Source organism: Callorhinus ursinus, unplaced genomic scaffold, assembly GCF_003265705.2.
Source record: "Callorhinus ursinus isolate GAN/ISIS: 27379988/994484 unplaced genomic scaffold, GSC_fseal_2.0 scaffold18, whole genome shotgun sequence".
In the NCBI taxonomy this organism is placed as follows: Eukaryota; Metazoa; Chordata; class Mammalia; order Carnivora; family Otariidae; genus Callorhinus; species Callorhinus ursinus.
The window spans coordinates 9,214,588-9,227,067 of NW_027397080.1; the positions used below are offsets into that span (position 1 = coordinate 9,214,588).

At 35.8% G+C, this 12,480-nt stretch overlaps 1 protein-coding gene across 5 annotated transcripts in view; it reads right to left on the reverse strand.

Moving 5' to 3' along the window:
* AGO3 (argonaute RISC catalytic component 3) overlaps positions 1-12,480 on the reverse strand; it is a 134,344-nt gene that overhangs the window by 26,366 nt on the left and 95,498 nt on the right. For all 5 annotated transcript variants that reach the window (XM_073902917.1, XM_025856675.2, XM_025856676.2 and 2 more), the window contains 4 exons: positions 7,671-7,830; positions 6,280-6,370; positions 1,297-1,491; positions 825-959 (listed from right to left, as the gene is read on the reverse strand). In XM_073902917.1, coding sequence (XP_073759018.1) covers positions 825-959; positions 1,297-1,491; positions 6,280-6,370; positions 7,671-7,830 — 581 coding nt within the window. The remainder of the gene's footprint in view (positions 1-824; positions 960-1,296; positions 1,492-6,279; positions 6,371-7,670; positions 7,831-12,480) is intronic.

The window sequence follows — 12,480 nt, forward strand, 5'->3', positions numbered from 1 at the left end:
AAAGGCTAAATATATACCAAAGCAGAGATACACTCCTCTCTGTCTTTTCTGTTGACCCCTTTTCTCCAAGGAGACACCAACACTTGCAATCCTCAGATTTCTCTGCTCCAAGATTTGAAAGATGGGGGCCAAGACTGCTACTCGCCTATGCTGCATGTAAACAAGAAGACAGATTTCCCTAGGTATTTACCCCTCCTTCTCTAATTATAAAAATACATAGTCATACTACAAAATATAAAAAATAATTCTGTGGGGCGGTATCTGGCTGGCTCAGTCAGCAGAGCATGCAACTCCTGATTTCAGTGTAGTGAGTTTGAGCCCCACATTGGGTGTAGAGATTACTTAAAAATAAATAAAATCTTAAAAAAAATTCTGTGAATTTTAAAGGAAGCACTACTTAAAAGTTGCTTTGCATGAATTTCTACTAATCATTCTAGAAAGTTCCCAGCTTCTAAAAAAACTTTTTTAAAGTTTTATTTTAAAAATAATAATTTTTACAAGATATTTTTAAAAATAAATGTACCTTTTCCCCTCTGAACATTTAAGACATACAGAAATAGAAAGAACAATTTTAAAACTATGAGTTTCTTCACAATAACAAAAAGCATTAACAGGATTTCGAACACTTGGAGTATTAACAGAAATTCTAGGAAGTTAAAAAGTAACAACCTATTTTGATGCTTCTCTACTTGTAATGTGGTATGCTGAGATCTGCTACTATACACTGGAACCCATGCTGTTGGCAGACAGCCTTTGTTTAGTGCTCTATGAACTATATGAGGTAAGCTTGTTTTATAATAGTATTACAACAGATGTAAGATTACCCTTTCTGTCCTGTCAGCACAAAATAATCGAGTGTGATGTCTCTTCTGAACTACAATGTAGGTTATTCCAGGTTGATAGTCTTTCTCCAAACTGATGCAGGCTTCTCGAATTGCTAGTAGTTCATAATATAATACCTAGAGGAGATAAAATGGAAAGACTTGACATAGTCAGCTGTTCTCTTATACATACTTCAAAGTAAGACCATGATTTAGTTTTAGGACTTCTTAATCTTATCACTTTACAGCTAAATATACTTCTCTATTCCATTTTAACTATGACCAGAACATGATTTTAGCAACCAAGGCTTACAAATCCATAGTAAACATCTTAGAAGAGATAATCTAAGAAGTATCAAATTTTGACTTTGGGAATTCTCAACCTAATTAAGACTTCTAACCTCAGAACTAGACACCATATTATAAACACAGTATCTGATTTAACCATAGTATAATGAAATCCCAGGCAACCAACCTGCCTAAACTGTCCTTCTGAAACACCATCCCGATAAAAGATGATACGAGTAGGTTTGAACCGAGTTGATTTATAAAACTGAATGAGAAGTTCTCGAACCATGGAGGCCAAGTCCTGGATGATCTCCTGTCGGGGTCTCTGAACCCTTACTGTGGCACAGTATCTGCTTGGGTGGGCATCCATACTACCTACAACCTAGGTTGGAAAAAGTAAAGGAAAATAGAAATTAAGACAATCAAAACTATATCAATATGAATTTTACCACAATAAAAAAAATGGAAAAAAAGTACATGGATTTCATTTAAATTTGTATTTTATTACAACCTTATTATTTATTTTGAGAGTAATAAAAAAGTTCATTTTTAGTTCATCTTGAGAGTAATAAAAAAAAAAAATCAACAATTCCCAGGGGAGAACAGAATAAAAGACTCAGTATAGGGTTAAAAACTATTTTCTGGGGCGCCTGGCTGACTCAAGTTGGTAGAGTGTGTGACTCTTGATCTCGAGGTCATGAGTTCAAAACCCACATTAGGTATAGAGATTATTTAAAAATAAAATCTTAAAAAAACCCCAATGAACTATTTTCCTATAAGTAGGCTGTGCTTTACATTTTTTAAAAAAATCTGTTTTTATTTTTAAACTCTATGGCCAAAGTGGGGCCCAAACTCATGACCCTGAGATCAAGAGTCACATGCTCTACTGGCTGAGCCAGCCAGGCGCCTCTGTACATTTAATAAGATTCTAATTTATAGATGTTGTTAGTATATTTAAAAATTAGTAAGAAAAGAGACAGAAAGACATTCATAAGAAGAATAAGAGAAAGGAGATAAGAGGACCCATTCAAACCCTGGGTTTTTTTTCTCTTTTGTTTTTTTATTTTTATTTTATTTATTTATTTATTTATTTATTTATTTATTTATTTTTTAAAGATTTTATTTATTTATTTGAGAGAGAGAATGAGAGACAGAGAGCACGAGAGGGAAGAGGGTCAGAGGGAGAAGCAGACTCCCCGCTGAGCAGGGAGCCCGATGTGGGACTCAATCCCGGGACTCCAGGATCATGACCCGAGCCGAAGGCAGTGGCTCAACCAACTGAGCCACCCAGGTGCCCTCTTTTTACCTTTTGTACTTTAGCAAACCACCCCAGAAGCCACACTTAAGACTCTGAAACATCATCTTAGAACCGTTAGGCTTCATAAATTTTAAAAAGAATTTTTCCTCTTACTGCAATGTCCTAGACCAGAGGCTTGAATCCATAGTCCCTCTTATTGTATTGTGTTTGTGTTCTGCATCCAGTCCTTAAAGAAGTTAATCTTGGTTTTGAGAGTAACTATCTTAATTTTCTCTGTGTGTATACTGTTTAATATTGTTATGTGTTTGGAGTAAAGGAAACTTTGAAGCATGAACTTAAAAATTCACCTTGACTATAGTTACTCACAGACCTACTGAAGAATGATCTCCGGAACACGAATATTTTTAAAATGTCTACATTTTGATCAGAGCCAAGGCTGAGAACCAGGTGGACACTCTGCCTCCAGCTTCTTTCTTCCAGAGTAGTATTTATACCAGTGCTTCAAAAATGGAAGTCTGCACCCCCATGTTCACTGTAGCATTATTTACAGTAGCCAAAATGTGAAAACAACCTACCTGTCCATCAATGGATGAATGGATTAAAAAAAAAGTGGCACACATACACAGTGGAATATTATTCAGCCATTAAAAAGAATGAAATCTTGCCATTTGTGCATACATGGATGGACCTTGAGGGAATTATGCTAAGTGAAAAAAGTCAGACAGAGAAAGAGAAATACCATATGACCTCACTTATATGTGGAATAAAACAAAACAAAATACAACAGAACAAAAACAACCAAGCTATGGATACAGTGAATGAACTGGTAGTTACCAGAGGCAGGGCATGGGTGATAGATGAAATGGGGCAGGGGGTCAAAAGGTACAAACTTCCAGTTAAAAAATAAATTATGTCACTGAGAGGAACTATACAGTATGCAGTATGAGGACTATAATTAATAATACTGTATTGAATATCTGAAAGTTGCTGAGAGTACATCTTCAAAGTTCTCATCACAAGGAAAAATATTTTGTGATTATGTATGGTGACAGATGTTAATCAGATTTATTATGGTGATCTTTTAAAAATATATACGTATATTGAATCATTATGCTGCACACCTAAAACTAATATATGTCAGTTATACCTCAATTAAAATTAAATAAAAATAGTACTTCAAAAGAGTACTTAACTTCCTGTCAGTACTTTAATGACTTATTACTTGAAACCAAAATATGGAAAATTCTTGTTTCTCTTCTGTGTTAGGTCAGACTAGAAAATAATAAAGAGTTTTTTAAAAAATGAACTAGAACTCGTCTACTACATACTACTACTGGGATTGTATCTGCTTTTTCTTTATCTTCTACAGGTTAAAAAAAGGAACTCTAGTCATTTCTTTCCTCTGAATGGTAACTCACTACTAAAAAAATAAATCTATACCTCTTCTGATGACACAAACAGCCACACAAAAGCTTACTAGGCCTCACAATCTGTTATATTACACTCCAATTCCCTACATTTCTCAACATTCTTAAAACACACCAGGTTTTTGCAATCTAAATTTTAATTTATATTGCCATTAAATATCTATTATACTATGTGGCATTTATTACTTAGATTTTTCACAATGGTCTTTTAAGTTCTTGGGAATATTTAGATTTTTCACAATGGTCTTTAAGTTCTTGGGAATAAAGCCATATGCAAAAAGAATCAATTAATACATTCTACTTAATAATAAAAGAAAGTGGGTATTTGTTAGAAATAGATTTAGTAGAAAAGGACAATGACTACCCAGAAGTCCAACAATCCAACTATGCTTAAGCTTTCTTGGAAAATAGATCCCCAAATAGCAAATCCAAAGTAAGTTTTTTGAATTTCTTCTTTGAAAAAATAATTCCATTTACTATAAGAACATTTTTATGAATATCAGAAGTGGCTCCTCTTACTACCTCTAGAACATCTGAAATGACAATTCATGCATAACTATAAGAATAAAAAGCAACAGAATTTATTTTTTTTCAGCATTTATTTTTTAAAAGATTTTATTTTATTTTTAAAAAGATTTTACTTATTTGATAGAGAGAGAGAGAAAGAGAGCACAAATAGGGGGAGAGGGAAAGGGAGAAGCAGATATCCTGCCAAGCAGGGAGCTTGACACAGGGCTCAATCCTAAGACTCTGGGATCACGACCTGAGCTAAAGGCAAATGCTTAACTCATTGAGTCATCCAGGCACCGCAAAGATTTATTTATTTTAGAGAGAAAGAGAGCTTGAGTGGGCATGTGCATGAGTCGGGGGAGGGGCAGAGGGAGAGAATCTCCAAGCAGACTCCCCACTGAGTGCGGAGACCTACACAGGGCTCTATCTCAGGATCCATGAGGTCATGATCTGAGCAGAAACCAAGAATCGGATGCTTAACCAACTGAGCCACCCAGGTGCCCTAAGCAATATAATTTATTAACAGATAAAAGCAAATTTCTTCCACCAACGAAGATAGTTTTGGAATGTCAGGTGAAAATTTTAACATTACTTTAACATCATTTTCATGGATTAAAAAAATGTACCAGATTGTTAAAACTTGAAATTTATGTAAAAATTATAATGGGTGATAGAAAAAAAAATACATAAAAAGTCTTACAGTTTAATTTCTGAAATTTATCAAGTATGCCTAAAATATGTTGACATTTAAAAAATGCTGGCATTTTTAAAAAAGCAAGCAATTTCAAGTTGGGTAAAAAATTATCTGGCTTTCTGAAGTTTATAAAAGATACACTTAGGGCCCCCTGGGTGGCTCAGTCCAGTAAGTGGCTGACTCTCTTGGTTTCAGCTCAGGTCACAATCTCCAGGTCCTGAGACTGAGCCCCTTGATGGGCTCGGCGCTCAGCGTGGAGTCTGCTTGAGATTCTTTTCCCTTCCCTCTTCCTCCCCCCACCCCCGCTCCTCCCCCTGCTCATGAGCTCTCTCTCTCTAAAATAAATAAATGAATAAAATCTTAAAAAAAAAAAAAAGAAAAGAAATACACTTAAAAGAACTGACACAGAAACTACCAAACACAGAGGTGGGCAAAGATATAAAAGGCAAATGTTAAAAGGAGGAGTGGCAGTATTAAGTTTTTTTGTTTGTTTGTTTGTTTTTTGAGAGAGACAGAGAGAGCACGAGCACAAGCAGGGGTAGAGGGAGAAGGAGCAGACACTCCCTCCTGAGCTGAAGGCAGATGCTTAACCGACTGAGCCACCCAGTCGCCCGGAGTGGCAGTATTAAAACAAAGAATTCGGGGCACCTGGGTGGCTCACTTGGTTAAGCAACTGCCTTCGGCTCAGGTCATGATCCTGGAGTCCCGGGATCGAGTCCTGCATCGGGCTCCCTGCTTGGCGAGGGGCCTGCTTCTCCCTCTAATCCTCCCTGCTCTCATGTACTCTCTCTCTCTCTCTCTCTCATTCTCACTCTCTCAAAATAAATAAATAAATCTTTAAAAAAAATAAACAAAACAAAGAATTCAGAAAAGTATTAGATTGGACAAAGGTAGAAGATATTTTACACTGAAAAAAAAAAAAAGCAATCTACCAAGCTTTTATGTATGCATCTTCTGTAACAAAGACACTACTGAAATACATAAACTCTTGGAACAAAAGCTAACTGAAAATATATTACCACAGGCCAAATAGATAAATTAGGAAAAAAGACTTGAGTAATACAATTAATAAGCTTCATTTAATAAATATATATGTAACTTGTAGCCCCCAAACCAGAGAATGTTCTTTAAAAAAAATCCAAAGAATATTTGAAAGTTGATTCGATATATATATTTATAAAAATTGGTTTCAAAGAGGGTGTCATTAAAACTCAAAAAGCTGAAACCACAATGTTGATCATCTAAACTTTAGACAAGATAAACCTGCCTAATGACACTTACAGCAGCAATCGAAGGCTTCTTCCCATCACCAGCTGGTGGATGAGTGACGTCTGCTCCCAAAAAGATCACTGGTTGCTGGAACACAGAAGGTCTTAAACACATTTTTTAAAAGAGTTAGATAATTCATTTTTTCATTATGCATTTATCTGTTTATACTACTGCAACACAACTACAAGCTGATGACACAGCACAGAACAGCCACAAAGGCCTGAACTACTACTGCTTTAGTCTCTTAATTCATGAATTCCTAACTCAGTGAAGTAAAAGCTATCACAATGGGTCTATCCAATGTCTTGGATAGACCAAGAGCAAATTTTCTGCCTTAGGCAGTAGCGCTGGTGATTGCAAAGAGCCACATTCTTCGTAACAGACATAAAATGATAAACATCCTCATATTAATCCACCAGTTTGTACCAACCTTTCTGTAATCTACTTACATTTAAACTATGTAATCTCTCAATGAGAAAAAGAATCATTAAACTTTACACAGAAAAGGATTATGGGAATCTGCCACTCCCTCTCCCCAGGCCAAAAGTATAAATTTGAGAACGTATTATTTAAAGTAGCTAGTTGTTCATCTTATTTAAAAAACTATATCCTTTAAGATTCAAATGACTGTCTCTCAGTTTGTGGACTTGTTGATAAAATTCTGTATGCATCTCATTTATGAATCTCAATTATTTAACAGGAACAGGAAGTAGAGGAAAAACAGAAAAAAAGGGCTTTTGTGTCAAATACACATGGGTCTATCCTTAGTCTAATGCTTATTTGTGGTGCACACTGGTCAAGATATTTTACTTTTTAAAGCTCTAGTTGCTCCAACTACTAAAAGGAAACCTGTTGTCCAATTCTCCAAATAATACCTCTTCTCCAGGACCTGTTTCTAGGTCGTTATGTCACACTTCCTAAGAGCTCTTAGACATGAAGGAGATCTAACAGTAAAACCTATCCTCCCAACGACCGTAGCAGGGATTGATAACGGCTTATTTAACTGATTTACTTAATTCATATGTTCCACCCAAGACCCTCCCTTATTTCCTTACTTGCTAGGTGAGTGAGTAAGTAGTCTCATAACTCCAGGTTCAAGATGACTTATCAGCTAATGAGAAACTTCATTAATCTGAGCTCTCCAGCAAGAAATAAATAAAGCTCTCAATATTTTCTAGCTGGGCAGGAGGTTCTCTGCATATACTAAAAAATGGAAGTGGGAGGGGATTTTCACAAGGGAATCTCTTAATCATGCCTGAAATTCTTTTCTAAAATGTTTACTTATCTTCCATAGCAAGAATCAATAAGATTGTCTCTTACACTGATCTTAGATATGGCAATATACAGAATAATTAGGATATGAAAAATAATTAAAATTTAATTAAGTGGTTAGCTTATCTTACCTTTGATGAGGTACAAGAATATTATTGATCCCTCCGAGTTTAACATTTATCTTTAGGCACAGGTTTGAGAGAGTTTGAGGGGATGTTTTTATTACATTCTTGACTTGGACACACTGTGTGGCCATACCCAAAAGTGTATCTCCTACGCGTTTTACTTCCGCTATAGAACAAATGCAAATACCTCTAGTTAGAAAAAAGGTCAAACTTTATTGAAAATTAAGCTACTATATTTCCCCCCTTGAAATACACCATCCTATTACAGGACACCAAAAATTATAACGGGGTGACTGGGTGGCTCAGTTGGTTAAGGGTCTGCCTTCGGCTCAGGTCATGATCCCAGGGTGCTGGGATCGAGCCCCACATTGGGCTCCCTGCTCAGTGGGGAGCCTGCTTCTCCCTCTCGCTCTGCCTGCAGCTCCCCCTGCTTGTGTTCTGTCAAATAAATAAAATCTTTAAAAAAAATTATAAGAATTATAATAATAAAACAATACTGCCTTGAAGATTAGCTTACACATTTAGTGATAATTTTCCCAGTTGTTTTATTCTTTAGATAAGTATATTTTTGTCACCATAAAAACAGTATAACCATAATAACTGAAAAACCAGAAAGAAAAATATACATAATCCCTTGTTAGCATTTTATTGTACTTTATTCCAGTAATTTTCTCATTTATATTATTTTATTTAAAAAAATTTTTTTTAAGATTTTATTTATTTATTTGAGAGAGACAATGAGAGAGAGAGAGAGAGCATGAGAGGGGGTTGGGTCAGAGGGAGAAGAGACTCCCCGCTGAGCAGGGAGCCCGATGCGGGACTCGATCCTGGGACTGCAGGATCATGACCTGAGCCGAAGGCAGTCGTTTAACCAACTGAGCCACCCAAGCGCCCTCATTTATATTATTTTAATGCAATTATATTCATAGTATACTTATAACTTTCAATCTTATTTTCCAACTTTTAATTTAAAAAGTCTTTACAGTGTACAGAATAAAAGGCCCCTGTAACTTTCCCCCTCTTTGCCATTATAACCACCATAAAGAGTTCAGTGTACATACCTTTTTTCTTATAAAACACATGGAAAACATTTTAAAACCAAACTTGCATTCTATTTTGCAAACTGTCATTTTTCACTCAATAATATAGTATGTTCTGAATCTTAATATACAAATTGCTCTTATTTGTAACAAAAGCAGTTAGTCTGTTTTTAAATGCCATTTTATCTAACCAGTCATACATGGATATTTTTTAGCCTGTTCCAGGTTTTCATTGTTTTTTTTTAAGATTTTATTTATTTGACAGAGAGAGCAAGAGAGGGAACACAAGCAGAGGGAGTGGGAGAGGGAGAAGCAGGCTTCCCGCTGAGCAGGGAGCCCAATGCAGGGCTTGATCCCAGGACCCTGGGATCATGATCTGAACCGAATGCAGACGCTTAAGAACTGAGCCACCGAGGTGCCCCCAGGTTTTCATTGTTTCAAACAATGCTATAAATAATATCCTTGAGGGCGCCTGGGTGGCTCAGTTGGTTAAGCGACTGCCTTCGGCTCAGGTCATGATCCTGGAGTCCCTGGATCGAGTCCCACATCGGGCTCCCTGCTCGGCAGAGAGTCTGCTTCTCCCTCTGACCCTCCCCCCTCTCATGTGCTCTCTCTCTCATTCTGTCTCAAGTAAATAAATAAAATCTTTAAAAAAAAAAATAATATCCTTGACATTTATTTTTGTTTGGTTATATAACTATAGCTTAAGGATAAATTTCTACAAGTAGAATTCAGGGGTCAGAGGTGTATATATATATTTAACATTTTTGTAGATACTGACAAACTGCCCTCCAAAAAGGTTTATTCATTCATTCAACAAATATTTAATGTGCACCTAATACATGCTAGTACTGTATGAGACTCTAAATATACAATGTCTCTGAGGAAGATACACAAATGAGTAATAGGCACAAGAAAAGATGCTCCACATCATTAAGAAATGCAAATCAAAACCACAATGAGATACCACTTCACACACATTAGGATGGTTATTATCGAAAAGAAAAAAAAAACAGAAAAGAAAATAACAAGTATTGCTAGGATGTGGAAACACTGGAACCCTTGTATGTTACTGGTAGGAATGCAAAATGGTGCAGCTGCTGTAAAAAAAAGTAGATACAGTTCACTTGAGCAGCACCATCAATTAACTGAATCTAAAAGACATTTATAAAATACTTCATTCAATAACAGCAAGAACACACATTCTTCTCAAACTTACACAGAATATTCGGCAAGACAAACCACATTCTGGTCCAAAAACATACCTTAACAAGTTGAAAAGAATAGAAATCATACAAAGTGGTCTCAGACCACAGCGGAATTAAACTAGAAATCAATAATAGAAAGACAGCTGGGAAACCCCAATATATTTATATATTAATATAATTTTGTGCAACACCTGCATCAAAGAAGTCTTGAGAAATTTAAAAATATTTTGAACTAAATGGAAATGGAACACAATTTATCAAAATTTTGTGGGATGCAGGGTGCCTGGCTGACTTGGTAGAGCATGTGACTCTTGATCTCAGGGTCGTGAGTTTGAGCCCCAGGTTGGGTGTAGAGCTTACTTAATTAAGAAAACAAAAAAAAATTTTTTTTTTTTTTGGTGGGATGCAGTGAAAGCAGTGCTTAGAAGGAAATTATGGTATTGAATTCAATATATTAGACAAGAAGAAAGATCTAAAATTAATAATCTATGTTTTTACCTTAGGAAAATACAGAAAGAAAAATATAGACCTGGAACAAGCAAAAGGAAAGAAATACTAACAATCAGAGCAGAAGTCATTGAAATTGAAAATAAGAAATCAATAATCAATGAAACCAAAAAGTTGGTTCTGTGAAAGGATCAATGAAATTTATAAACATCCAGCCAAAGAAAAAAAAAGAGAAGACATGAATTATTAATATCAGAAATGAAAAAAAGTTCATCACTATCAGTCCTATGGCCATTTAAAGGAAAACAAAAGAATATTATGAACAATAGGCCCACAAATTTGATAACTTACATGAAGTGGAACAATTCCTTGAATGACACTACCAAAACTCACAAAGAAGAACCAGAAAATCTGAGTGGGCCACCCCCCTTTTTTTTTTTAAAGAAATTGAATCGGGGCGCCCGAGTAGCTCAGTTGGTTAGGTGGCTGACTCTTGATCTCAGGGTCATGAGTTCAAGCCCCACATTTTTATTGAATTATTGAATCAATAATTAAGAACCTTCCAAAAAGAGAGTACCAGGCCCAGATGTTTTCACTGATGAATTCTCCCAAGCACTTAAATAAGAAATAATATGAAATTCTCTATAATATCTTCTAGAAAACAGAAGCAGAGGGAATATTTTCTAACTTGTTTGAGGCCAACGTTACCCTAATACCAAAACCAGATATAGACATTACAAGAAAGGAAAACTACAGGTTGATATCCTTCATGAACATACATGTAAAAATCCTCAACATATTAGCAAATTGAATCCAACAATGTATAGTAATTATACACCATGACCAAGTGGTATTTAGCATGTGAATATCAATTAATGCAATTGATCACATTAAGAGACTAAGAAAAATCATGATCATAACAGTAGATACAGAGAAAGCATTTGACAAACTTCATCATGCATTCATGATAAAAACTCTCAGCAAACTAGGATTAAAGGGGATCTTCCCTAACTTGGTAAAAAAAAAATTACAGAAAACCTATAGCTAACATCATTCATACTATTGAGAAACTAGATTCTTTCCCCTTAAAATCAGGAAGAATGCAAGGATGTCTCCTTTCCTCTCACCACTCCTATTCAACATTGTACTGTTAACTCCTAGCTAACAAAAGGAAAAGGACATAAAAGTATACAGACTGGGAAGGAAGAAATAAAACTGTTCACAGAGTTCATGACTGTCTAGGTAGAAAAATCCAAAAGAAATTTTAAAAAGCCTCCTGGAGGGGCACCTGGGTGGCTCAGTCAGTTGGGTATCTGCCTTTGGCTCAGGCCATGATCTCAGGGTCCTGGGATCAAGCCCCACGTCAGGCTCCCTGCTCAGTGGGAAGCCTGCTTCTCCCTCTCCCACTTCCCCTGCTTGTGTTCCCTCTCTCACTGTGTCTCTCTCTGTCAAATAAATAAATAAAATCTTTAAAAAATAAAAATAAAATGAAAAACAGAGTACCATTTATATTAGTACCAAAAGAAAAAAAAAAGATTCACTTAGGTATAAATCTAACAAAATGTAAAAAAAAAAAAAAAAACTAACAAAATGTGTACAAGATCTATACAAAACTAGAAAACTTTGATAAAAGAAATCAAAGAAGGGCACCTGGGTGGCTCAGTTGGTTAAGCGACTGCCTTCGGCTCAGGTCATGATCCTGGAGTACCTGGATCAAGTCCCGCATCGGGCTCCCTGCTCGGCAGGGAGTCTGCTTCTCCCTCTGACCCTCCCCCCATCTCATGTGCTTTCTCTCTCATTCCATCTCTCTCTCAAATAAATAAATAAAATCTTAAAAAAAAAAAAAAGAAATCAAAGAAGCTCTAAACAGAGATAGTCCATCTTCAAGCACAGGAATACTTAACATTGTTAAGATGTTAATTCTTCCCCAACCTGATTGATAGATTCAATGTAATCCCAATAAAAATCTCAGCAAGTTATTCTGTGGATATTGCAAATTGATTCCAAAGTTTAGATAGAGAGGCAAAAGACCTAGAATAGCTAACACAGTAGTGAAAAACAAAGTCAGAGAACTGACACTACCTGATGTCAAGACTTACTAAAAAGCCACATTAATCAATA